Below are 26,560 nucleotides of genomic sequence, written 5' to 3'. Positions count from 1 at the left end.
TCAAGGAAACATGTGGGCTCTAACTGACTGAAATGTTATCTCTCAGTTATAATAAATGACCCACATCAGCATATCAGAAAGTGTTTTCAGTTGGGTTGCCTCAGAAAAGCACCACTTGACAATGTGTTCTGTTGTCCTTAAATGACAGCGTGTGTGTGTGTGTGTGTGTATACATACATAAATATACATATATATTTTTATATATGTATATAAATTTATATTTATTTATATACGTAAATATATGTTTTATATTTATATAAATATATATTTATACATAAATATATATTTATTTATATACATAAATATATATATATTTTTTTTTTTTTTAAAGAGAGAGGAAGTGTGAGCAGGGAAGGGGACAGAGGGAAAGGGAGAATTCTAAGCAGGCTCCACATGAAGCATGGAGCCCAACTTGGGGCTCAGATCTCATGACTCTGAGATCATGATGTGAGCTGAAATCAAGAGTCTGATGCTTAACCAACTAAGCCTTTTTTCCAGGCACTCCAGAAAAAAACAAAAACAAAAACAAAACAAAAAAACACAATGATTTTAAGCATTATGTGATAGCACTGTGCACAGTCCCTACCTTCAGAACTTCTGTTTTGGCTAGGAAAAAACACATGAAACAATTAATAGATAGTACAATAATATATGTGATTAAGTATAGGTTTTGAGAGGAGGGCAGGAAGAGATGCTTAATGGAAGAGCACAGTTAGGGTTGGATTTTCAAGACTTCAATAGATACAGGGGAAATGATGTTCCATTGGTTAACTTACACAAGCTGTGGTCATGAATGAAATTTAGTGGCAGTGGGAAAAATAAAGCTACAGGGAATAAAGAAGAAAAGGAAGATTCCATAAGGCTTTGGGAACCAGGTAGAAGAGATTAGATTTGATGCTCAATACAGTAAGAAGCCTTTGAGGTCTGGAGCAAAAGAATATCTACAACCAAAAAAATCACTTCCAAGGTTTGAAAACATACCAAGATTGAATCACACCCTATCTTAGGCTAAGCACTGTGCAGGAATCGGGTAAAAAGCAGATGAGAACATACTTTGGACAAATATACTGAAGCAGCACTCAGAAGCACACCTAAGAACGTTCCTGACATTAATAGACTAGAGCTTAATTTGAATCTACTTTCCGACACTTAATGATATCAAATAAAAGGAAAATATGACCCTTTCAAATGGTGTCTTATGGCACCATGACTACAGGTTTTCATCTCTTTCCTGAACAGTCTAGTAGAAGAGAATTCCCCCAACTTAGACATTCCAACATAACTCCTTTAACAAACAAAAGAAGAAAAAAAAAAAAGAAGCATTTTAGGTGATTCCATGGCAGAGGACACAATAATCCTCTATCCTAGGCACAACAAGTCTGAACAGCAACAGGATTAAGATTGTGTACTACAGACCTCCCTGACATTAAACAGAACAAGTTGGTGATATAAACAAACGGTGTCCACACAGGAGTTTAGAAAGTTTGTGAAAATACACACCTGCTGACAATTTGCAAGTTGTTTATTGGAAATCACAGATTTATTTTTAAAAACTCACTAATTATTTTGCCATACAAGAGCAAAATTCAAATAATATAAATATTTAACATACTGGTATAAAATTAATAATATGGAAAAAAGATGCAAATCAACCAAGAGGTAAAAAGGTTTTAGCAATAATACTGTGTACAACCGTCATATACTCAAGTGACCATCCAGGCTGATAGTTATTTTCCCTTTGTTGACGATTTTTGAGACAGCCCTGCATTAGAGCACCAAAAAGTTTTTTCCTTCTTTTTTTAAAAGGCTGGAATCCTTTTATTTACAAATAGTCTTCTCAGTACTTTAAATCTACTGAAGGAAGCATCTAGCAATTTCCTTCTTATTAAAAAAGGAAGTGCCTTCATATTTCCTTTAAATTTAAATCTGTTCCATTCTATTCGAAGCAAAAATGAAAAGATGAACACAGTTGAGGAGAGCTCTTGCAAATAAATAATTGCTTCACAAAAGTATTGCTGTAAACAAGATAATTTCAATGGCCAGAGAGACACTTATGTTTTCAACCAATGGAAAATTTAAACAGTTACAGGTATAGATACACAGGGTGTATGGCCAAAAGGCAAATGGTTATTAAAGAATCAAACTAATAAAAATTAATTATAAACCAGCTTTGTCAAAATGTGATTTGGTTACCTATAGTTTTTAAAATTGGTCAGAAAATTTAAACTGTAATGATCTAAAAACGCTGACCTACTCTGAAAGTAACTACAAACCTAGAATGGTTGACACTGTGGTTTCGACATTAGTTAAAAATTCTAAATTATCTGAGCAATTAATGTAAACAAGCCTCAGTTTTCAAAATAGGAAAAAAATTAACGAAAAATTTCTGTAAACATTAAAAAGCTATCTGCAAAAAATTACAGTATTTATCATCATCCAGTTGTGTTTACCAAGAATTCTTTTAGTTTTTTTTTCTTTTGCATATTTCAGACATTTAATGAAATGAGACATCTTAGTTTTCCCTAACAGGCACCTCTGCAGAGAGGGGTTTTATAATCAGTTCAACTGCTTTTGCTGAAGTCACCATTTTGGACTTGATATAATCCCTGCGACAATGGACATCACCTAGTTCTTTCTGTAGTGAGGGGAGGTTGTTGCATCATGGCCACATTTTTATCCTGCTCTGTAAGAACAATGCAACTTCCTCTTTTAGAGAGCTCAGCCACATCTCTTTGAATATATGAAGTTTCACAAGTATTTAAAACCTTATCCTGGTGACTTTTCTATCACTTCATTCTGCTTTCAAATGTGAAATATTTCAGAGTTGATGACACCTCCAATAGTCATTTTGATGAAAGAACTGATTTTTAAAAGATAAAATAGCTTTGATTTGATGCTGAACACTCAGTTTTAAAATCTGAACTTGGAACAAAGTACTGTGGTTAATGAGACCTTGTTGAGAAGGGGTAGGCTAATTTTAGTCATCATTACAATAATTTATAAACTAAGAATTCTGTTTTATAAATTACAGAAAGGGAGGCTTCTAATGTTCTATTTTTCTTTTTGAAGTTGTCTTCATTATTATATCCCTTTGTGCAAATTACATTCAAATAACTACCTTAAAAACAGACCAATATTGAATATTTAAAAACCAACTGAAAATTCATTAAAATTGGCTTATTTGAATTAACAATGATTTCTCCCTAGAGAAAGACCCTGTGAGTAACAAACTGCCCATATTTTGTGTCACTTCTAATAATCAAGAAAACCCACATGAAGTACCAGTTAGGGAAGAGCAAATGATAGCTCAAATTTCACATTAAACTTTGAAAAAAAAAAGCTATATTTTAAATGACAACACTATCTAGGTAAATTAGCTACATGGATGGGACAATAAGTGATTTGGTTATTTATAAAGAAATCGTGTACATTTTCCCAAATCTTCTCTGAAGAACAGGAACTTTCTTTTACCAGGTTCAAGTACGTTCTCCTATGCCAATCTTCCCCTGGCCTCCATTTCCCCCGTCAAGTGCTCTCTAATAAAAACTAATTTGTAAACCTGGTCCAACAATATATTCATTTCTTTGAAATGTTGTACTATACATTCACTTGGTATTTTCTAAAAGCAGTTACCCTAACACCAAAGCACCTTAATAACTTCTCTATGCCTCCAGTATACACATGGCATTAAGTGAGAACTTGAATTTCCCTTTAGCTTTGTTTTCATAAATCTTTTCTAAATATAAATTCCTTGAAATGAATCTAGGCAATGAAGTAGGTAAGTTACACTGAATAGCTTCTAGAATCAAAGAAACATTCTGATAGACTGAGTTTTCAAAACATTTCTTTGTTTTTTTTATAATCATTTTACTTAAGGTATCGACAAATATCTAAAGTTTTTTTCATCCAGTTTGGCTCAGTGACAGTGAAAACATAGAACATTCAAGTACCGTTAGGCAAAGGCGGCCCTACAAGGATATGTGTCCACATAGGTCAATTTGCAAAGGAGAACTATCTTAATTATCCTGCAGTATATTTGACCAAAAAACCCTCTTGAAACTGTTTTTACTTTCGGGTCTGTGGCATCCCTCCAGAGGTCCTGAAGATCTTGAACATGTCCATGAGATGTCATCATTTTATTATAGATGCAGGGATGATAAGGAGTTTTACCTTCCCCAGAGAAAAACACATGGTGTTGTGGTACTATCCCCATTTTATTGGCACACAGGCCCATGAACACATCATCTATGTAAAGACTTGAGTTAAGTGTCTGTGATGCCTCGTGGACTTTAGCGGCTACGTCACCGGAGATCACATAGGCGGCTCCAGCAGTATAGTCAGGGTAAGCCGGCCACTGATACATTTCATAGGGGACATAGTATTTGCTGCGTTTGTCTCTTACAGGAGGAGCACCACGATGAACCCGACCAATCCAAAAGTCCTGAACACCCATTTTTTCTAAACTTTGAAGGTATTCAATAAGATTTGGCATATGAATAAAGATGTCATCATCAGCAGTCATAAGAAATTTGGCATGTGGACAAAAGCTGTTTGCCCATCTGAACTGCAGAAGTAATTTAAGAGTAAGATTATAGAAAGAATCAGCAAAGTCTTGCTGAATTAGATCATTGTACATTTGATCTTCCCAAACCAGTTTTCTTTGCAGTTCCCCCCTTGTCAATGGGTTAGTAGGTGTTCCTAGAGCAAACAGAGTTTTGATGTTGGCATTAAGTTGAGACTGAACATACTTCTCATTGCCCCATGTTTTTCTAATCGCATGACGTCGATTGTAGTTTTCAGGAGCAGTTTTTACAAACAGTAAAAGGAGGATGTCTTGTGCCTGACACTTCTCCTCATGGTTAATCAAGTACTGGTAGCGAGTAGCTCCATCTGCACTATGCTTAAGAGACAGGCTGTCATTTACAAAGTCATAGCTGTTTATGAGGTATCTGTAGGAGTAGGACTTCATATGGCTCACAATGTGATTATCGATTGGGTCCCAAAAAAACATGAGGCTTAGTACAAAACAAGTGGCAAAGAGCTGAACAAACTGCCATTTTTTTACTCTTCTGCCACTAACAAACATTCTGACATCCATTCAGGTCTGTTTTTATTTAGGATTGGTTTTGAATGGGCGCTTGCTTCTTCGAGACCACAGAACTGTGTATCTTGCAGAACAGATGTCCATCTTAACAATACATGTTAGTCATTAAAAAAGTAGGAGCTTCTTGTTTCACAAAATATTTTCTTTTAACACCATCTTTTTCTGAGATTGCAAGAAAGAGTGGAACACACTGTAGAATGAGGATGCCAGCACATCACAATTTGCCCACACTGGCATCCTTCGTTAACTTAGGTGATTGGCCTCAGGCAGCTATTCCATGTACTTCTTTTTGTGAGAGTGCAGTGCCATCTGGTAGGGTCAGGAAGAGAAAAGATGACAGGTGAATGGGTTAGAGTTAACAAAAAGAAAGAAACTACGTTTCATTCCTTAAAAATGAAATGTAACTTGCCTGATGTGGACAGAAGGTGATGGACAGAAGTCTGTGAAAGAAGCTAGTATATAGCAGAGGCATATAGATATTTATTTTTTGGTGGGGGAGGGGGAAGTATAGGGAAAGGGAAAGAACCACTCTCTACCATCCTCCCATTCAAAATATAGAGACCCTTTTCTCTTCTCAACCTTACAAAATAAAAAGCCTCCTAAAATAAAATGGCTATCAGCCTATATACTTACAGTTCAAAATCTCACATGGGTTTGTCCATGAATATATTGATTTGCAGTAGCTTGCGAGGTCACTTTGTTTTATTGCAGTTTCCAAACACTCCCTTTTTTACAAGTTGAAGGTTTGTGGCAAGCAAGGGTTGCCATTTTTTCCAACAGCATTTGCTCTCCTCATGTCCCATTTCGGTAATTCTCATATTTCAAACTTTTTCATTAATATATTTATTTTGTTTTTTTTTTAAAGATTTTATTTATTTATTCATGAGAGACACAGAGAAAGAGGCAGAGACATAGGCAGAAGGAGAAGCAGGCTCCCTGTGGGGATCCCAATGTGGGATTCCATCCCAGAACTCTGGGATCACGCCCTGAGCCAAAGGCAAATGCTCAACAGCTGAGCCACCCAGGTGTCCCTCATTAATATATTTGTAATGGTGATCTGTGACCAGGTGATTGTGACTTGTTGAAAGCTGGAGTGATGGTTAGCATTTTTTAGCAATAAATTATTTTTAAATTAAGGTATGTACATTTTTTTAGACATAATGCCATTGCACACTTGTTAGATTACAGTATAGTGTAAATGTAACTTTTATATGCACTGGGGAATCAAGAAATTCATTTGACTCCCTTTACCATATTTATGATATTATGATTTTATGACCACCTTATTGTGGTGGTCTAGAACTGAACCAAACCAAACAGCATCTGAAGGTATGCCAGTATGTATAGTCCAAGGCAAAATAGATGAATGATGAAAAGCAAGTTCATGATAGTTAAAATTCACTGAAGCTTGTCCTAGACAAGACAGGAATAAGAGTAAGATTTTGTTTGAAAAAAAAAAAATGAAGGTTTTTTTTTTTTTTAAGATTTTATTTATTCATGAGAGACACAGAGAGAGGCAGAGACACAGAGAGAGAGAGAGAGACAGGCTCCCCATGGGGAGCCTGATGTAGGACTCAATCCCAGGACCCTAGGATCATACCCTGAGCCAAAGGCAGATGCTCAACCACTGAGCTGCCCAGGTACCCCGAAAATAATCAAGGAGTCAAGATACATTTTCAAAGGCGTAGCCCAAACTCTAACCAAAATGACTTTGTGAGCCCCAAATTATACAGTCATCTTTTTTCTGTTCTTTTTCATTTGGAAACTCAACAGGCACCTCCAATTTAGCGTGTTCAAACCAGAAAGTCAGGCAATTTATTCAAAATTGCTGGCTCTTCTACTGCACTGTATCATGCATCTAACCCAGAAATCTGAAAAACTGGAATCACATTATTTAACTCAAGTCTTTATGCAAGTTAAATGGGAATATACATAGATATGTAAATAGGAGGAAGTAAATAGATAATTACCTTGCATACAGGGACACTCAAATGCCATTTCTAACCCCTTCAACTGTCTTCTTCCCTAAAAGTTGCTGTTTCCATTTTTCCTTTCTTTGTGCCTGACTGCACTTCATACATCTATGCGAGAAATCTCAAAGTCCTCCTTTTCCTCCATTCCATAACCAGTTATTTAATCCTATGAACTGCTTCTTCTAAATCTCTCTTTGCCTCTTCGTGTTTTTTTTTTTTTAAGATTTTTATTTATTTATGAGAAACACAGAGCACGGCAGAGACATACACAGAAGGAGAAGCAGGCTCCATGCAAGGAGCCCGATGCGGGACTTGATCTTGGTACTCCAGGATCACACCCTGGACCAAATCGCCTCTTCATGTTATCATCACTTCTCAATCAGAGCAGTGCAGCAGCCAAAATGACCCCTGACCAACCCATCCTCTACCCTAGAGTGACCTTTCTAAAACTCAGATCTAACGAGACTAACTGAGCTCCTTAACCCCCTTCAGATGCTCTCTACTGTTTGTCAGTACCAAAGTACTGGCTGAAAGCTCAGCCCTGCTTACTGCTTCACACACGGCAGCCTTTATGCCACCAGTCCTGTGGCCTGGCGAGCCCTGCTCCCCTTGCTAATAATCCCTGGGTGGCTCAGTGGTTTAGTGCCTGCCTTTGGCCCAGGGCGTGATCTTGGAGTCCCGGGATCAAGTCCCACAGCAGGCTCCCTGCATGGAGCCTACTTCTCCCTCTGCCTGTGTCTCTGCTTCTCTCTTTCTCTCTCTATCTCTTATGAATAAATAAATAAAATCTTAAAAAAAAAAAAAAGAAGAAGAAGAAGAAGAAGTATACTAATTCTAAGTTCTACAGGCATCCTTCTCTGGGAAGTCAGAATTGAGGCCACTACCACCAAAGATTTTTCTTATCTGTATTACCACAGTACCTTCTTGCACCCATCTTCCTGGACTGACTTTTTATTTAATTAAATTGCCTCCCCCAGTTACACTGTGAACTCCATGATGTCATAGATACCCTAACCTTGGCTTCCGGATCAGTGCCTGACACCTGGTAGGCATTCTCTGAATGTTGGTGCCAAGAACCATGGTGGGAATGGAGCCACTTTCACTCAAACAGCTGGTCACTTGGGAAGACCTGCGGTCAGGAGGCCCAGTCAGTCACATGTCCTCTCCTTTCTCCTGTGACTAGGAGACAGCTAGCTATTCCCTTCCTCGAGAACTCTGTCCCCAGTGCTTATCCAAAGCATGATATATCCTTTTGCCTGGAGAAGTAGTATCTCCCCTCAGGGTTAACATGTCAGTCTCCTGAACTTTCAACAGACTGACAGGGAAAAGACCATGAAAGCTCTACCCAGTCCAGGCTGGCTGGGTAGCTGAGCTCACATCACAAGTCCCCAGGAAAAGGCTCTGCTTTTGTGTCTCAAGATCTCAACCACAAGTCCCCACCCTTTGGCCCTGCTATGTCACTGAGAGCACCCAGCTCTATTGACCTAACCTTGGCTGTGGGGCGTCCTTGCCCAACCTCTGGCCTTTTACATATAGCTATATTACCTATCTCCCAAAGTTTCTCCGTGTTAGGGTGATAACAGGCATGCAAAAGTCTGTTGGGGTGATAACCAGGCATGCAAAAGTCCAAGGATTACGGGAGAGCCAACCCTTGCTGAGACTTTGTCCAGAGATAATCATCTTATCCCCTAAGACATCAATTTTAAAACTTGCTAGTGCCTCTCAGAAAGTTACAACCAGTATCTAGAAAAGAAAAAGAAAGAACAAAATAGAGAATGGGGATCCCTGGATAGCTTAGCGGGATCACCTGCTTTCGGCCCAGGGCATGATCCTGGAGTCCCGGGATCGAGTCCCACATCGGCCTCCTTGCATGGAGCCTGCTTCTCCCTCTGCCCGTGTCTCTGCCTGTCTCTCTCTCTCTCTCTCTCTCTGTGTGTGTCTCTCATGAATAAATGAATAAAATATTTTTAAAAAATAGAGAATGGCATAGGGCACTGAAAGTAGTGAAGTGTCATTTTATGAAAATTTTGGTTTTACATATATGTGCCTTTCAGGTTGTAATGTAAAATGCATTTTGTGTGTGTGTACTTTATCATCAAAAAAGCAAGAAATACTACTTTAAGGGATAGATCAGTATCAGTAATTTCCCCTCTTGGTTTGGCTGGTCATGGTGGACCGAATGCTCTAGAGGAAAATGGAAAAGACAGTGGAAAATACCAGTTTCTGTTGGTCGCATCTGCCTAAACTTGGCAGAATCACTTTCATGGCGGGGGAAATAGGTACTTCCTCTCAGTCTTAACAGTATTCACTTAGATAAGGGTCCACCTGTGAAGGTGGGTATCCCCTTCTGCCTGTAGAACTGGAGGCTTAATGTAAAGCAACAGAGAATTCTTAAGGGCAGATTTATAAGACCCTGTGTTTAAGAATTCTAAGAAAATTAGCAATTGAAACTAATCTGCAGGTTCTATTCCAACAGACCCTGGAAAAGAAACAGAGGAGAGTAACCTTTGGAACCACAGGCAAAACTAGCTTCCCGTTTCTGAGCAGCTGCACTCATCATGTTGCAATGACAGCTCGCTTTGCACCTATTCCCAGTTGTTTACAAGTCTGAGCTTCTTGCTAGACAATTAGCCCACAGGCCTAACTCCTCTAGAACCCACATGCACACTTGACTCAGAGGCCCTCCTATCTCTCTAATGAATAGGGCCTCTTATTCATCTGGCTGCAGAGTTCTGCTGCTAACATGCATTTTAGCAGCCAGCCCATAACATGCATTTATCCCTCTGCTCCTCACCCCTGCCACATATGTAGTTACCTTATTTTCCTGTGTCTCTTCACCTGTTCCCCATTGACCTCAAAGAGTCAAAACAGTTTCTGAAAAATGACAAAGAACCTGTCATAAAGCCAACAACCCACACCACTTATTTAGGTTAGAACAGCAGTGAAATTCTAAAACAAGACTTCTCCAATCTCAGCAGCTTGAACTGTTTAGCTATCATTTATACCAATCATAACCAAATTCCACTGATAGGACTGATCTGATGAGGGGAAGATCAGGAAAGGTGAACTACTCTTTCGCAGTGCCCAGTTCTCTTTTAAGAACACCTGAGCTCCTCCAAATTGAACATAGTCACTCGACAGCCTCGCCCAACCAAAAGCAAAATGCACCTCCATGGTCTAAACTCATTAATTACAACCAAGCGGTGTTGCCCCAGCCCCGGCTTTGCTGATGGGATACCACACACGAGCAATGGACACCCACTCTCCTGGTTCCCAGAGTCTGAGGGCTCGCCTGAAGCACACCTTCTAGCTTCCATATACAAAGTGCAGGGGAGGGGACTGCAGAGAAACCACACAGGCTTGCCTGACCTGGAGAAAAGAGAACGCTGGGCCTGACAAGAAACAAAGGACCCAGATAATGCCTGTGAGCTCAGTAGCCATCCCCACCAGAACGCTGTGCCTGCAGCTTCCTTTGTGCGCCCAGAGCTGTGTTCAGGGACCAGGCCACAGGCGGCAAGCTCCAGGGCTACCCCCAGTTTGGGGCCAGGATCATTGTGTAACCTTGGGGCAACCCTCACTGTACTCCGATTTGGTGACTTCATCTGCAAATTGGGGGTGAATGTCAATGGATTGTAACTAAGGGATATAAAAATTACAGATGACTTCAGGGCCTGCTGGTAAGAGGAAATAGCAGAGACCATGGGAGGGAACAGGACAGAGAGCGGCTCAGAGGTGAATACAGACAGTCCCTGACTTATGTTTGTTTGTTTTAATTTTATGATGGTGTGAAAGCAGAATGCACTCAGTAGAAACCATACTTCAAATTTTGAGTTTTGTTCTTTTCCCAGGCTAGTGCTAGGCCATAGGATACTCTCTGGAGATGCTTACAGCAGAGCTGAGCTGCAGCTTCAGGTCAGGGAGGCAGTCATGAGCGTAAACAACCGATACACTTAGAACCATTCTCTTTCTCACTTTCGGTACAGTATTCAATTACATGAACTATTCAACATTTTAGTATGTGATACACCTGGTGTTAGATCCCTTTGCCCACCTGGAGGTGTGTTCTGAGCACATTTAAGATAGGCTACGCCAAGCTATGATGCTTGGTAGGTTAGATGTATTAAATGCATTTTTGACTTCTAACATCTTCAGTTGATAGTGGGTTTACTGGGATGTAACCCCATCCTGCATTGAGCAAGACCCGTATGCAAATATTTGGATATAACTTGGGTTTGCATCTATTTGGATTGAAAAGAAGTAGCAGATATTCTTAGTATTCTCTTTCCTAATAGAGAGGAGTAATCAGGAGACCAAAGAATAGAAGTAGAATAGGAACATCGGAAAAGAAGGTGGCTGACCCTACCCTAATGCTTTTCAGTCTGGGAGCTGTGCCCCACAGTTATTCAAGAATATTTCTTTCTTTCCTTTTTTTTTTCTTAAATATTTTATTTATTTATTCATGAGAGACAGAGAGAGAGAGAGGCAGAGACAATAGGCAGAGGGAGAACCAGGCTCCCTGCAGAGAGCCCAATGTGGATCTTGATCCCTGGACTCTGGGATCACGCCCGAGCCAAAGGCAGACACTCAACTGCTGAGCCACCCAGGTGTCCCAAGAATATTTCTTCTTGTAGTTCTCTAAAGAGAACTCTTTAAACTCTTCTGGAAAAACTAGGGACTATAAGTTACCCTAAGTGACCCTGATTTTTTTTCTACTTAGCTCTTGCTGGTAACCCATTTCTTTGTTGGGTCTACTTTAGTGATCCTACAATATTATACAAAACCTATAAAAATTTTGAAGTTTTAATCAAGATAGTAAGGGCTGCACTTTGAGTCAAACAACTTCTGTGTTCAATGTTTCAACAAATCCTACAAGTGTATGCTTCCTGTGGAATCGTCATGCTAAGCGTGGTGGGAGTCACGCAGTAGCATTTTATAGTCTCCTCTCTGCAAGCATCTGCAGTCTAGTTGAGACACGACTCATGATGCCACTTGAAAACTCAGTTCCCATGGACAGTGATCAGCAGATTACAGTAAAGTGCAGATAGCATCACAGCACTAATTTAGACAATACCAACTCCAGGTAAAAAAGGGGAGTCCCTCATAGCAGAGATCAACAACAGGTGGATAGGAGGGCCTGAGGATAAACAGGATTTAGGGGGTTGCAGGAAAAGAAGCAATCTGTTTTAGGCGAAAAGGAAAAAAAATAACAACATGGCAAATATTTGTGATCCAGGCATGTAATTGAAAGCAGGGAGATTGGGGGCTGCTCATAGAGAACCCTGAAAACCAGGCAGAGGAGTCCGTGTGTGTGTGGGCCGAGGGCACCAAGAAGTCACAGAAGCTTCGGGCTTTGTTTCTAATGACACCTGCCTTGAACATATGGACCACGCTGTATGTGACAGAGATTAGTCTGGCAGTGGCATACAGAATGGATGCAGAAGGCCAGGAGAGCAGGCCCCTGGGTCCATCGGGGCCACGCCCCGAAGCAGAAGGAGTGAGGAGGGCCTAGTCTAGGGTGGTGGGAGCGAGGAGGGAAGTCAGGGGAAGGAAGACCCTCCAGGGAAAAAGAAACCCAGCACTGTCTGGTGAGTGGCCTGGGAGGGAGGGAAGGAGGAGGGGGGAACCTAGTTTCCAGCATTGCCCACAACTGAGGGGACATGGGTTTCCTGAGTTAGGAGTGAGGAGGGAGCATGTCTGGGTTTGGGCTCCTGTTGAGCGGGAGGTGCTGAAGAGACAGCAGGTGGAGCAGTCCTGGGCTCCTCTGAGTCTGGAGGCAGCAGCACTGCAGATGCCGGGGAGCACTCTGAGCAGAAGGCAGGTGGCTGCTGTGAGACCCGGAGGGGGGTGGGCCCTCCAGGACCAGAGAGGAGCAGAGAGGCCCCGAGGCAAGTAAACTCAGGGGAAGGAGGAGCGGGAGGAGGCAAAGATAAAGGAAGCATCTTATTTTACTTTATGCATGTATGTATGCACGCATGCGCATATTTATGTGGCATCTCAATTTATTTGCCCAGGTTTGAATTCAAGGACAAGTAATATCTTTTGACAAATGAAAGAATAGAAATTCTGAAACTTCAGATGGTTATTTCTTCTAAAAAGGAACTATTTTAAAGGACTAGGTGATAGAAAGTTGAGATGGGGTAAGAAACAGGTAGAGGGTGATAGAGGGCAGGACAGACCAGGCCCGTGGCACTCTGAGCTGGAAGAGAGCCAGGGGGCAAATAGTGGGTGCTGGACTGGGAGCCAGGAGGGGAGACATGGGGGTAGGTGGAGCAGAGGGGCATTTTCCAGGAGGAGCAACACTGAATCTGAGACCTGAAGGCTGAGGAATGTGAACAAGAGAAAGCCAGAGGGTTTGAATTCAAAACATATCTATTTTTGTTCCAACTGTATATTTTTTGATCATGGTTTCTGACCATTGTCTAACACTAACATCTAATCTTAGAGAAACTATATTTCCAAATCTTACTTAGTAGACATGCAACACTCAGAAGTCTAGGGAGCCCTTATGTTAGGACATGGAGACCATTTTGTTCACATAACCTGGCACCCACTTAAGACAGCTAATCAGCAAGAATGTCATTTACGAGGCTTCACCTACAACTGCATTTCCTCTGAAATTTCAAATTCCAGTCTGCTCACTCTCCAGTCCATTTGCTCTTCAAACACAGCCTCTAAATATTCACTGGGAATCCTCTGCCCACCCCCTTCCTGCTCCCTACCACTCCCACCCCACCCAGCAATATCCCGACCTTCCTCCTTCCACCTCCCTGTGTCAGGCCCAGAATCATCTGGCACCTTTGCCCTCCTCTCCCTGGTCCCTGCCCTTCCCCCACAACAACCCCAGACCTCAGGTGCCTGCAGCCTTCTCTACTACTACAACACCTGCCAGGCTGCAGGAGAAGTGTAACCCACTGGGCAGATGGCGTCACTACAAATGGTGGTATCCAGCTGTGGGCAGAGGGCTCAGTGCTGTGTGACTATCCTTCACTTATCCTGGACCTTCTCTCTCTCCTGTTCTCTCATCAGCCAGGCTCAGTCCTCCCCCTCTCCCAGGGTCTGTGTCCCTCACTCTCAGCTGATGGCTTCACCTCCTGCATCACTGAAAAACAAGAAGGTCTCACAGGCACTGTCCCTTCTCATCACAGATGTGTGCCTCCTTCTCACGGATCCGCAGGCTGGCCAACTCTCTCTATACCTTCCATAAAGCACACTGACTGTCAGGGAGAGGCAAGTGAGGCACTCATTTAGGGCACAAAACTTAAAAGTCATAAAAATATAACTATAAACTAAGGATGCTCTTTCAGTAAGTCAGTTTAAAAAAAAAAAAGACTCCTGAGTACTTCAACCTTTTTATATTTAAAGTTGTATTACTTATAGTCCCATATAAGGCCGTTTTTGATTCCTGTCCAAGCATGACTCAAAGGAAAGAAATATAACATTTTCTGTCCATCTTTATGTGATTTTTTGTTCTATATTCCAAGTATTGTTTTCCTGGCTTGTTCTAATCATCTATTCCCTGTTAAAGAGAGCAAGGATGCATCCTCAAGAGCCAAGTTGCCATGTTAAAAGAAATCAGGTTTAGCCCTGAATTTACTGGAAAGGCTATAACTTGATCTTCATACATTTTTCTTAGTTAAATTTGTTATAGTCATTGGTGATAAGTAACACAACTGGGTACTGTTTAGTATTAATTGCCTATTCTGTGTACTCAAAAAGGAAGGAAACAACCCCAAATATGAATTAATTCACATTTAAAGTGTGAAAAATTAAATATACCCTCAATTGGTATTTTATTTTTTAATTCATATTTGTGTGTTTCTATGCAAGGCCTGTAAAATAAAGGAAGAATTCTACCCATTAGCTGTCTTTAGGTGTTTTTGTGGCTGTGACTTAAGCTATGCAAATTGAGCTCAAGCCACTGGCAGGGATTAGAAGCCATTTGGAGTTGTTATTCTTCCACAAACAATACATTTAGAGTTAGTTCTTGATTCAGTGTTAGCCAAGACTTTAAATTCCAACTTTTAACAAGCATAGATGTGGGACAGAGGAAACAACATTAAGTATAAAACCTGTAGCCTGAATCCAGTAACAAGCTCCCCACCTATATAAACTAAATGATGCATTTCTAACCATTGTTAAACATGAGTGTAGATTTCTGTTTGCTGGCTCTGGAAAAAAAAGGAAATACCAAATGAACAAACAAGTAAAGACAGGCCCTAAGTAAAGACAGGCCCTAAGGAAACTGATGGCAAGAGGCTATAGAATATTATTGTATTTCAGAGGCATTATAGTAAAAATCACTACAAATTCCCAATAACAGAATTGGAAACAAACAAAAAAAACCCCAGAAATACAAAATAGGTCTCAGAGTGGTCAAACATTTGCTTTTCTAAGCTTGGTCTTCTATATTCATTCCTGATGCATGGTTGTTTGTGTTGACCGGGCTGCTCGCTCTTTTCTATACAATTCTTGTCAGTGTTGTTCTTGCCTAGTTAAGAAACAAACTTCTCCTTTGGCCCACTCTAGCAACGGTTGCTAACATGGCAGTGTTTACTGTGCTCTGGGCTCCATTCTGACTGCTTTGGGTCTATAGAAACTCTTGAAGCCTCACAGCAACCTCTGAGGGAGAAAGCTGTCCCTGTGTTGCAGAAGAAACTAGAGCTCCCAGACATGGGGTTAACCATGTACCCTCCAAAATTCCAGACCCCATGGAAGTTCAGAAGCAGCTGATGGGTTCCAGGTCCTACCCTGAGCTCCTCACCTTGCCTTCTTCCCTGGCATTGGCCAGCTACTTTTCCTGGAGCTCCCATCAGGATGGGAGGGCAGGGAAGTGCTGGAGCAGGGCCAGGAGAAGCACCCAAGAAGGCTCAGAATCTGCTTTCCTGAAGTTTGGATCATTTACATTTTACTGTCACCTGCATTTTTGTCAGAGCTTATTCTCACTCTCCTTGTAACCACCCTTTCTTTAACCTTCCATCTCAATGTTCCCTCCTTCCTTTTCTTGGTCCCATTAGCATAAATGAGTAGGCATAAGTGATCTTGTGAGTTTATGTCCTTTGGGTACATGAAGTCTTAACTCCACAAAGAAGACTGAGGGAATTTAAGGGCAGAGATTTAAAGTGGCATAGAGAAAATAAATAAATAAAGTGGCATAGAGGGTAAAAGAGAGGTGAGAAAGACAAAAGGAGAGGAGAGTAAAAAGTACAGGACTCAGGATGTTTCAAGCAAGTATTTGATGAATAAGTATTTGATGAAATGAAAGGTCCAACTGAGGTAAAATTATGATACGAAAAACAGTTATTTAAAAATAGGGTGATGGGGTCCCTGGGCAGCTCTGTCAGTTAAACATCTGACTCTTGATTTCGGCTCAGGTCATGATACTCAGGGTCATGAGATCAAGCCTCACACTGGGCTCCTGGCTCAGCACGGAGTCTGCTTGAGATTGTCCCTCTCCTCTGCTTTTCCCCTCCCGACCCCCTGCTCGCCACACATGTGTGCACTCTCTCTCAAAATAAAAATCAATCAAAATCTTAAAAAATAAAAAATAAAAATAGGGTAACACTATGACTTGGTATAAACCTATTATGTGAGCTAGACATACAAGCTTCTTGTCCAATGGCACTTCATATGTCCCATTCTAAATATTATATTTGGAAATAACACCTGATTGCTGGTTTACAGAGTACAAAATATAATGGTATAAAATGTAAGAGGCATATATAACATTCCTGTCTCAGTTGATCAACATTTTTAATAACATTTTATCATTTATTAAACACCTACCTGTTCCAGACATTATGTTGAGCAGCCCTGAAAGTAGGTAATGCCTACATTAATTCAACAAATATTAATTTACCACATATTGTGTAGTAGGCCACAGGCAGGATACAGGGAAGGCTTCAGAGATGTGTCCAGTGTAGAACCCCCTAATGGAGTAAGCAAGTATTCTGGTGCAATCTGGAATCTGGACCTGATCAAAACACATGGGTAGAAAAACCAAGAGTTTTAGAACATGAACAAAAATAGACTTATATTCTGTCGCTTCCATTTACTGGTCACATGAACTTGACTTCCCTCTAAACATAGTCTTTTCTGAGGATCATTTGAGACCATTTATTTGACAAAATAAATGTGGTCCAAATCAGGTATTCAATCTAGGCTCATTTCCTTTCTCTAGAAATTGTTCATATATCTGTACCATGATGGTTTAGTTAGTAGCTATTATTCTATAGGTATTTTTTTCCTTTCAAAATGAGAAGCTCTACTCTAATATTCTTTTCAAAAAATATTCATTAGATGTAAGTTTTTGAAAATACTGATCTGATGGCTAAGGGGCACTTACCAACACATCCCAAATACTATTGAGATTGAGAACAGAAGTATCATTACTAATGGGCTGAACATGCCTTTGCATTATCTTTGATAGGAAAGAACAATATGGTTCCCTCAAGCACTTATAAAAACATTTCTACAAAGATGACACAGCCAAAAAAATATAAAGCCTTGTATATTATGGAGAAGGAAACCTGAGCTGAGTCAGCTTTTTAACTTGCTTTGCCTAGTGCACTATCAAAAAGTTGTAGAAAAAATTATAGGAAAAGGAATAAAGAGATAAAATATAAAATCGTAGGTGGATCTTAAAGTGTGTAACTTGGACCTTTGGGGGCTTATTGCCTATCGACATGATGGAACATTCCTTTCTGTAGAAAACTGGCTTCTAGGGCTAAAGCCTTCACTACAGAATGGAAATAAATCTTAAAATATAAGTGACAGATGAAAGCCAGTCTGAATTTCCAGCATGGAAATGTAAAAAAAAAAATCACTTTTGTTTATTCAGAGTTTACATGTCATCTGATCAGGTTTCTTACCTTTTAGCATGAAGATTCTCATACTTCCTATATATACGCGTACTGTAAGAAAAAAAATATTCTGGATTGCATTGTTCTGGCTAAAGCTTTGCTGGCAAATGGAAGACCTCTTGTAATAATTTGCTGTGCCTTAATTTCTGGGACATAGACAATATATGCAGCTCCTCACTAGATTATTCTAACAATAGAATAAAATAATGGCTCTGGAAATATTCCCAAAAAAGGTATAATATGCTATAAAATGCAAAACTTGCAGCAATTCAATTGAGCATATACAAAATTCCAAAAGGATAGGATACATTGTTACTTTGAGAAGAGACCACTTCCTTCTGAATTTCTTCCAGTTTCTTTCTACCATATCCTATGTTGTTACGTAGATTATAGAGCAGTTGGTCCTCAGAAAGCACTCTACCTTTACAATTTGAAAGTCACCAAGTGCAATGATTCCAGCCAAAGTGACCCATTTTAAAAAATGACCCATTTCAAAACCCATGAGTTATTATTCAAGCTTTGTTCTATATTTAAGAATTAGAAAGTTATTTCACCTTCCTACAATCTCCTTATTTGAATCAATCTTTTATAAAGGGGGAGTTTGATCTCCATTTTAATGAAATATGATGTGTCATTTTTACTTGCTAGAGCCTGCACTTTGTTTTGAAAATTATTCTCTACCTTCTGAGGTTTTTTTTTTTTTTAAGTATTTTATTTATTTATTCATGAGAGACAGAGAGAGACAGGCAGAGACATAGGCAGAGGGAGAAGCAGGCTCCATGCAGGGACCCTGATGTGGGACTGGATCCCAGGACTCGATCGATCCTGGGACTCCAGGATCACACCCGGAGCCAAAGGCAGACACTCAACCACTGAGCCACCCAGGCGTCCCCTCTACCATCTGAGGTTTTGGGGAGCTTTTTTGTTTGGTTTGCGGGCCAGGCATTTATGTGTAATATCATTTATACCTCCCAATCACCTCTCATTTCTCACATCCTCAGAAACCGCTTCTCTTAGTTTAGCTTGAACTTTCTTTGTCATAACACTCATCCCCGTCAGGTGTCTGGGTGAGCACTAGGGGACCTGAGGTTAATTAGAGGGAATGGGCCTCAGGGTTAGCCTCCCAGAACTCAATAAATACTCATGGAGGGTGCCTGTGGGAGCAGGGAAGGGAGAGAGAGAAGGAGCAGGGGATAGAAGGGTCATGTTAAGTATATAATGTTAAATTAATGTAAACATTTCTGGTATCGAACTTATCTTGCTTTAAAGTAATAATTAAAAAAGAGATGACCAAATAAAGTAGCCCCTCGGCCCCCATGACAAGATATAAAATCTACCATTAAGTTTCTTTTGAGAAAGTTGAAACCTCAGCTGCTAATCACCAATCTCCCTTTCAGAAAGTTTAAGAGGGGATCTTTTCAGTGCTGCTACTGAACACAACTAGCTCTGAGCATCCTTTTCTGGGTCAATTTCAGTTTCTCACATTCCTCTCCCTTCCCCCATAGGGACCAGGTAAAGTTCCCAAAATAAAGGCACAGAGGAACAAATCCAATTCTAATGGATGTACTTTCATCAGAGAATTACCCTAAATATGAGCTACAAGCCACCAGCAGCCACTGTGCGGTTGCAACATCGGTGTGTCCCTTTAACATGACCCATAACCTATGAAAACCAACCCTGGATAAGAAAAAATATAGGCTGTGCAGTTGGAATCGGAAGAAAAGTTGCTACTTTGACCTATATTGTATCTGAGTAAGCAACTGGCTGTCACTTCAGGTTACAGAATACAACTCGGCAGTCAGAAAAGGGTGGCCAAGACCTCCGGGGCACTAACTAGGGGTCCCCTTTCCCAGTTTTCCCCGCCTGCCCTCTTCCTTGTCTCCATTTCCCTAGCCAGTTAACTCGCCCAAAGTTTCCTCAGTCTGGAGGTATTTCCTAATTTCCAGCCGGATGCAGGCTTTCTACCCGAAGTCCTCCCCCCGCAGCCCAGGGGTGGCGGCACTGTTGGGGAGCCCCATCCGGGACCCGGGGGCCGCAGGGCGCGGCGTCCGCCCGCGGGCTCCCGCGCTCCGGCCCGCCGCGGAGACCGCCTCGCCGGAGCTCCCCGGGGAGCGGGAGCCCGCGGGCCCCAGGAAGCCTCACCCCGGCTGGCGCCCCGGGGGCTCGCACGTCCCTGCCGCAGCCGCGCGGCTCTCGGCCCGGGAGGTCCCGGGAGGTCCCGGCGGCCCCGCCGCCCGCGCCCGCGCCCGCGCCCGCCAAGCCAGAGCGAACAAAGGCGCTCCGGAGAGGGAAGGCGCCCTCCCCTTCCCCTTCCCCTTCCCCGCGGCGCGCGCGGGCGGCGGGCGAGCCGGGCCCCTGGCGGCGGGGCCTCCCGAGGTCCGGGCCGGGGCAGCGGGGCGAGGCCCCGGGTCCGCGCCAGCCGTGCGCCCCGGCCGCAGCGCGCGTTCCACTGGAGCGCTGGAGCCACCCGTGCGGGCGCGCGTACCTTCACCTCCTCGCGGCTCCCCTTCCCGGTCTTCCCCTGTCGGCCCTGCCGAGACCTCTCCTCCCGGGCCACGGGAAGCAGAGTTCCAGCCTGCGTTGCCGGAGCCCGCGAGCTGCCCCGGTGAGGAGGCGCGGCGCCGTGGGGCCGCGGTGCCCGGCAGGGGCGGGGCGGAGGCTGGGCGGCCCGGAGCCCTCTCTGCGCACCGCGGGAGCCCGTTTCCCGTCCCCAGTCCCCGGCACAAAGAGCCGAGCGTCCGGGGAGCGGAGATCTGGCCCCTCCGAGCGTGCTAGACCTTCCCGCACTTAGTGATCCGGAAGGGAAGACCACATTTTCCCCCCAGTGAGGGCCCTCGGCCCCAGTTAGGGTGCGGGGGGCTGCAGAGCTGTTGCCTTTTTTTTTTTTGAATCGTACGAGGGATCGCACATATTAATTCCATATGAAACAACTGGTCTCAGTACTGTTTTCATTAGGAAGTAGACTTGGTTAGACTAATGAGCCATTCGCTCACAACACGCAACAGTTACGCACGGACGGTGCTAACTTCTGAGCTGCAGTTCGCAGATCGTCTGATTTCCCTTTCCAAAGCAAGAGTTCTAAGGGCAGGCGAGTCCTTTTCAGAGATCTCTTGTCACCGCCACTTATGCCCTGAGCTGCTTCTGGGGCCTGTATCACGACGGGAGAAAACTCTCCTTTACATCCAAAGAAGCCTCGCTACAGCGGTTCTTTTTAAAAAATACGATTGGGGAGGGCTCACCCCGCGCCTCCCCGCCTCCCCCCAAGGATTGTACCTTCAAGCCCAGCTCAGATTCAAAGAGAGCTTAAAGCAAAACTCACCAAGTCCAAGGCCAGCTCTTTGAACAACTAAGTCGAAAGTCAGCTTTTTTCCGGGCATCGGAGCGAAAGTCGCGGGCGTGGCGGGGGGGGGTCTCAAGAACAAAACTTGTCCGCTTTAAATATTGAGCAAGGACTGGGTAGCCGGTGCTGAACTCGGCCACCTTCCTGCGCGGGGCGGGCTGGAGCGGGACGGTAGGGGAGGACCCGATCCCGGGCTCCCGGCAGGGTAGGGGTGCGACAGCCGCGAGCCTCCCCAAGGCGATGCCAGGGCACGTTTCCTGCACCTTTTGGTGCTGAGGTGACCTCTGTCTCCACCAGCAACTCGGCGTGTTGGTGACGGTGATGGGCCCCGCCCAATCTGTTCTTGTCGGTGCGTGACAACTCCAGGAAGTGCCCACACCATCGCCTCTTCATTTAATTGAGATCATGTACTCAGATGATGGACTGTGGGCCAAAATCCCCAGGAATGTCCCCTTCCAGTTGTTTGCCCCCTTTCAGAATCCTTTATGCACGGAACCAGGCAAAATCACGAGAATATACATTTCTCATAAGCAAAGTGATTACGAATAAATCCTTTATGGGTTTGTTTCTTGTCCCTCAGATGTTCCAGCCGTCTCCTAATAGAACAAACATTATCATTTAACAGGTGATATTTGGACTGATCTTGTAATTGTACATGTTTCAGAACATGACAGAAAACAAAAAAATTAACCCAAAAACTTCGGTAAAATAAAAGCTCTGGGTTTCTTATTGTAAAAGCAATAAGACAGGCAATGGGTTAAAAGTAGATTACTAAATCAGGGTTTGAAATTGTAAACACAACACTGTATTTGTTATTTCAAACTGGATTTTTAGGACATTTCATAATTGCTTTCTTTAAGCCCTTCACCATATTTTCAACCATGCAATCAATTTTTCATACATTACTGATAGAGAACATGGCTCATCATTGCTAGTAGATCATAGTGCCATATGCATGTCAGACCACATACAGAAGTATTAATATAATGTGATTTGTAAGGGAGTCAGCGACAGCGATCCCTATACATAAGCTAATTCAGTGAGTACAGTGCAAATCACCTCCCTTCTTTATCTATGGGAAATAAAACTCTGATGGTGGTTCCACATACAATCCCTCCCCCCTGCCCCTTTGTTATATGTATATATTCTATTTCTGTGCAAATGTTCAATTACCATTATATTCCTTTCAGTCATTTGGAACCAGGTCCACATACACATGTGTCACCACATGTGTTCCACATGCATGAACTCAGGACTGTACCTGCAAGAAATACAGACTGACTGAAACATTGAAAAACACATATAAAATTCACATATTTACATCATTCTAGTTATAGATAGACACTGCAGACAGATAAATGATTTCATGAGTCAGGAGGTTGGTAAGAGTTCATGAGTCAGGAGGTTGATAAGAGGATTTACAAGCTGTGGTCCAGAGATGGGAGAGGATGTGGAGGGGAGGGGAGACAGAGGCCCAGCAGAGTGAACCAGAAGGGCTGTTCTGGCTCCCCACACCCCCTCCACCACACGGGGAAGATAGCAGCAGCCTAGGAGGCTCTTCGGCCCATCTGGGGAGATTTCTTGCTGCAGATTGGTTCCCTATGCCACCCCACAGGGAGAGGAAGAGGATGTTAGACTTGATGGTATAGAACAAAGTACTCACGTTTCTTTTATTGGGAAGGAATGTATGAAAATTCTGAAATTTGTTGGAAATAAAATGAGATGATAGGTGATGCTGCTTTGAAGAGCATGGAGGACAGTGTCACTGCCATGTCCTCAGTGTCCACAGTAGCTGCTTTTGAACAAAGACCACTACGATTAGATTTATTTTATTTAAAGATTTTATTTATTTATTTATTTATTTATTTATTTATTTATTTATTTATTTATTTGAGAGAGAGGGGTGGGGAGAGAGAGGGAGAAGCAGACTCCCTGCTGAGCAGAGAGCCCGGCATGAGGCTCGATCCCAGGACCCAAGGATCATGACCTGAACCAAAGGCAGCCTCTTAACTGTCTGAGCCACACAGGTGCCCTACAAGTGGATTTATAAATGACTTTAAATCTCTCTCTCTCTCTCTCTCTCTCTCTCTCTCTCTCTCTCAGAAATGTGCTTCACAGAGCACTAGAGAACTATGGAAAGTACTGGAAAAAGTACTGTACCATCAAGATGGTTAACTTGAAAAATGAGAAGAATTGCAATTTGCATGTTATATTTAGAAGGGACCAGATAGAGCAGAGGGGAAGCTGATGTAGGAGAGAGAACCTGCGGGCAGGGCATCAGGGCGTTAGCATGTGTTATGGGTAAAGACTGAGACCTACATGCAAGAGAACGTGGGAGGTGGGAGAAGCAGAAGAGACCCAGAGACGAGCTGAGTGTTGACTGAAATACAAAAGCAGCAATGGGTTTGATAACTGACTGGCTTTGTGTCTAACACAGCTAAAGCCTACAGACATAGTGCCAGCCTTGACTCGTTTAGCTTAAATGTATACCTTCTGGGGCTCTGCTAGATAAGAACATTCCTCACAGACCCTGTACAGATACTGTTTTGTGAATTCAGACACCCCATCGACCACCTGTTCCAAAACCAGCCAGGTTCCTGCAAGACCTGGGCTGCGAGAGAGATGGGGTGATATCCTGACCTCACTCCCCACCCACCCCGGGATCTGGGCAAGTGACCTGACTTCTCTGCACCTCACAGCTATTCCCCCCCAGAAGGATCCAGTAAGGACTGAATATAACAGCAATCACGTGTGCAGAGTACTGATCACTGGTCAGGTCAGCTGCATGGACCACCCCAGGCTGCAGAAAGCCCCTCTTGCATGAAGAGCCAGCAGAGGGGTCTTCGTGCTGCATCTGTCATCGCTCTGAAAGGACCTGCTTGTTTCTTTTTCACATCTTTGGAAAAGTATTTTCTGTGAATATGGCATCACCTGTTAAAATAATACAGCATCTCCTAGGCTGCCTCCTCCTCCCTTACTGCCTGCCAGCCCCCTCCCACCCCACACTAATCCTGCCAGGTTTCTTTTCTCTCCATACTTGCTCTTTGGTGATCCCATCCATTGCCTTTGGTGCCTGACATTTCTAGCCTAGATCCTGGGCCCCCAACTTGAGGGTCTCATCAGTCTTGAGCTGAGCATGTGTGAAATGGGATATCCAAATGCATGCTGGCGAACTGGTGAATGAGTGGGACTTGAAGGCCCCAGAGGCCAGAATCCTTCTCACCAGGAGACCCAGCCCAACAGGTGACCTGTCAGTAACAGTCGGTGGCCTTTTGTCACTGTAGAGATTGTCTGTGGATCTGTTGTCCCTACTCTTGAGAGTCCCCAGAGCTCTTAAGGGTGGAGACCCCTCCTGCTCATCTCCAGTTCCCTTGAAGGCCCTGCCCCAACGTCTTGCACAGAGTGAATCCGTATTAACTGCTGGTCCAGTTGAAGTTTTGCTCAGCGCTGCCCACATTCATCCAATGTTCAGACTCTCATTCCAAGAAGCTTCAGCCACAGACAAAGGCCCCTGTGTACTTCTCCCTTGGAGCCGGCAAGGCCCAGAGCAGACACTGGAGGCACACTAGTCCCTTTCCTCCGGCTCTCGCCTCTGCGCCTGTGGTTTGGCATCCTTTGGCATCCTCCCTCAATTCCAGGACCTTGGCAGCTGCGTGAAAGCATCATAGGTATGGCCAGAACGGAAAGCTGTAGGGAACTGATGGCACACAGAGGCCCTTACCTGCAGGTCATTCTCAGAACCCATCATCTTCCTTTCCTTCCTCCTCTACCCTGGGGACCCTCCCCCGACACCCCGTGGTCCTCTCCTTCCACATCAACACACAGGGGCTCCTCTGATGTGCTCATCTAACCCTCCAGTGGGGCCCTATGGGGATGGGGACAGTCTTGGAGGCAGGCCCTGCTCCTGAGACCCTCCTTGGCCCAGCAGAGCTGAGAGGGTGAGCCTCTCAGGGTTGGGGGGTGGGAGTGAGGCTGGCTGGGGCTTCCCCTCCATGCTGCGGGTGCTCCAACAGCCCCAGGGACAGTGACTGGATACGGCTCCCTGACAATGACTCCTCAGCATCATCTCTTCTCCCCTCCCACCTGCAGATCTGACACAGGCTTCACACCCCCCAGGGCTCTGCGGGGTTCTGGCAAGTTCCAGGGAGCTGCTTCTCACTCCACCTCCCTCTCCTACTCAGGAGGGCATACCCAACTTGAGTAAATGAGTGACATTTGTGAGGGACAATCTTGAATGCCGTCTGGTTATTGCTTATATTTTAAAAGACAACTGGCACCAGCCTTGCCAGAGCTATCGAAACTGAGCAAAATGACTTAGGTCTGTGATGGGGTGGTACGTCTGTAACATTACAGAGCATGGAAATGTTCAGGAAATAGTTATTGGCTATGGTACGGGGATGCATGCCTGGCCCAGACACAGTCATTTGTGTTAGAAATTTTGTACTTAGTTAAGTTTGGTTGTGCTGATATTTAAGGGACAACTAGAATATCATTCTCTATGACTCTTTTCTTAGCAAATCATTACTAAGTGCTCATTGTGGAGTATATGTGATTCAAATCCCATTCAAAACAATTATAACAAGACAGTTGTAAGCCTACCCGGGATTTTTATTGTGAGTATTACTTAAAATAAGTGGACCACTAATTAAGAGTTAGAAATTGTTTTGTTGGGATCCCTGGGTGGTGCAGTGGTTTAGCGCCTGCCTTTGGCCCAGGGCGCGATCTTGGAGCCTGGGGATCGAATCCCACGTCGGGCTCCCGGTGCATGGAGCCTGCTTCTCCCTCTGCCTGTGTCTCTGCCTCTCTCTCTCTCTTTGTGTGACTATCACAAAAAAAAAAAAAAAAAAATGGTTTTGTTATACCAAGATTTTTCTTATAACAACACTTCTAAAAGGCGAGATCTAAAGTCCTTGATAAATCATATGATCTGAAACAACATACATTTCATGAATCAATCTTGGTTGGTCTGACAGTATAAGGTCAGAAAGCCCAATGTCAACACCCGTTTGACCCTGCACGTATAGGGCTAAGGAATACTGGAAAGAGAGAGCAATAACTCTGAGAAATATATTTCTATCATATCAGATCAATAAATAAATAAATAAGCCCTCTTGGGAGGAAAGGAATTAATAGAATAATGTGATGATATCTGCTGAGTAGATACAGATACAAATGGGTCTGCAAAAGAGGTATGTAGGGTGGAGAAAGCAGTGTCTCTCAGTGTTGTTTGATCTTTTTAATTTATTTTGTACAAGTGTATTTTACCTTTGGGAATCTCTTTTTT

At 43.2% G+C, this 26,560-nt stretch overlaps 2 protein-coding genes across 15 annotated transcripts in view; one reads left to right on the top strand and one right to left on the bottom strand.

The window, feature by feature from the left end:
* The window catches only part of MCF2L2 (MCF.2 cell line derived transforming sequence-like 2), a 237,866-nt gene that overhangs the window by 146,961 nt on the left and 64,345 nt on the right, over positions 1-26,560 (top strand). The gene's annotated exons all lie outside the window — the stretch shown is intronic.
* B3GNT5 (UDP-GlcNAc:betaGal beta-1,3-N-acetylglucosaminyltransferase 5) lies at positions 1,505-21,603 on the bottom strand. Of its 11 annotated transcripts, none has more exons than XM_072807551.1 (4): positions 21,256-21,602; positions 17,946-17,987; positions 16,861-17,047; positions 1,505-5,413 (listed from the first exon to the last, which is right to left on the bottom strand). In XM_072807551.1, exon 4 carries the CDS (start codon positions 5,096-5,098, stop codon positions 3,953-3,955), a length of 1,146 nt encoding a protein of 381 aa, XP_072663652.1. In that variant the 5' UTR covers positions 5,099-5,413; positions 16,861-17,047; positions 17,946-17,987; positions 21,256-21,602; the 3' UTR covers positions 1,505-3,952. The 11 variants fall into 11 exon arrangements, with proteins under 11 accessions (XP_072663652.1, XP_072663658.1, XP_072663651.1 ...); XM_072807557.1 differs by lacking the exon at positions 17,946-17,987 and adding an exon at positions 9,893-9,951 and having other exon boundaries at positions 16,934-17,047; XM_072807550.1 differs by lacking the exon at positions 21,256-21,602 and adding an exon at positions 20,422-20,588.

Source organism: Canis lupus, chromosome 31, assembly GCF_048164855.1.
Source record: "Canis lupus baileyi chromosome 31, mCanLup2.hap1, whole genome shotgun sequence".
NCBI classification, from domain to species: Eukaryota; Metazoa; Chordata; class Mammalia; order Carnivora; family Canidae; genus Canis; species Canis lupus.
This window is presented reverse-complemented; position numbering and strand designations above follow the sequence as displayed.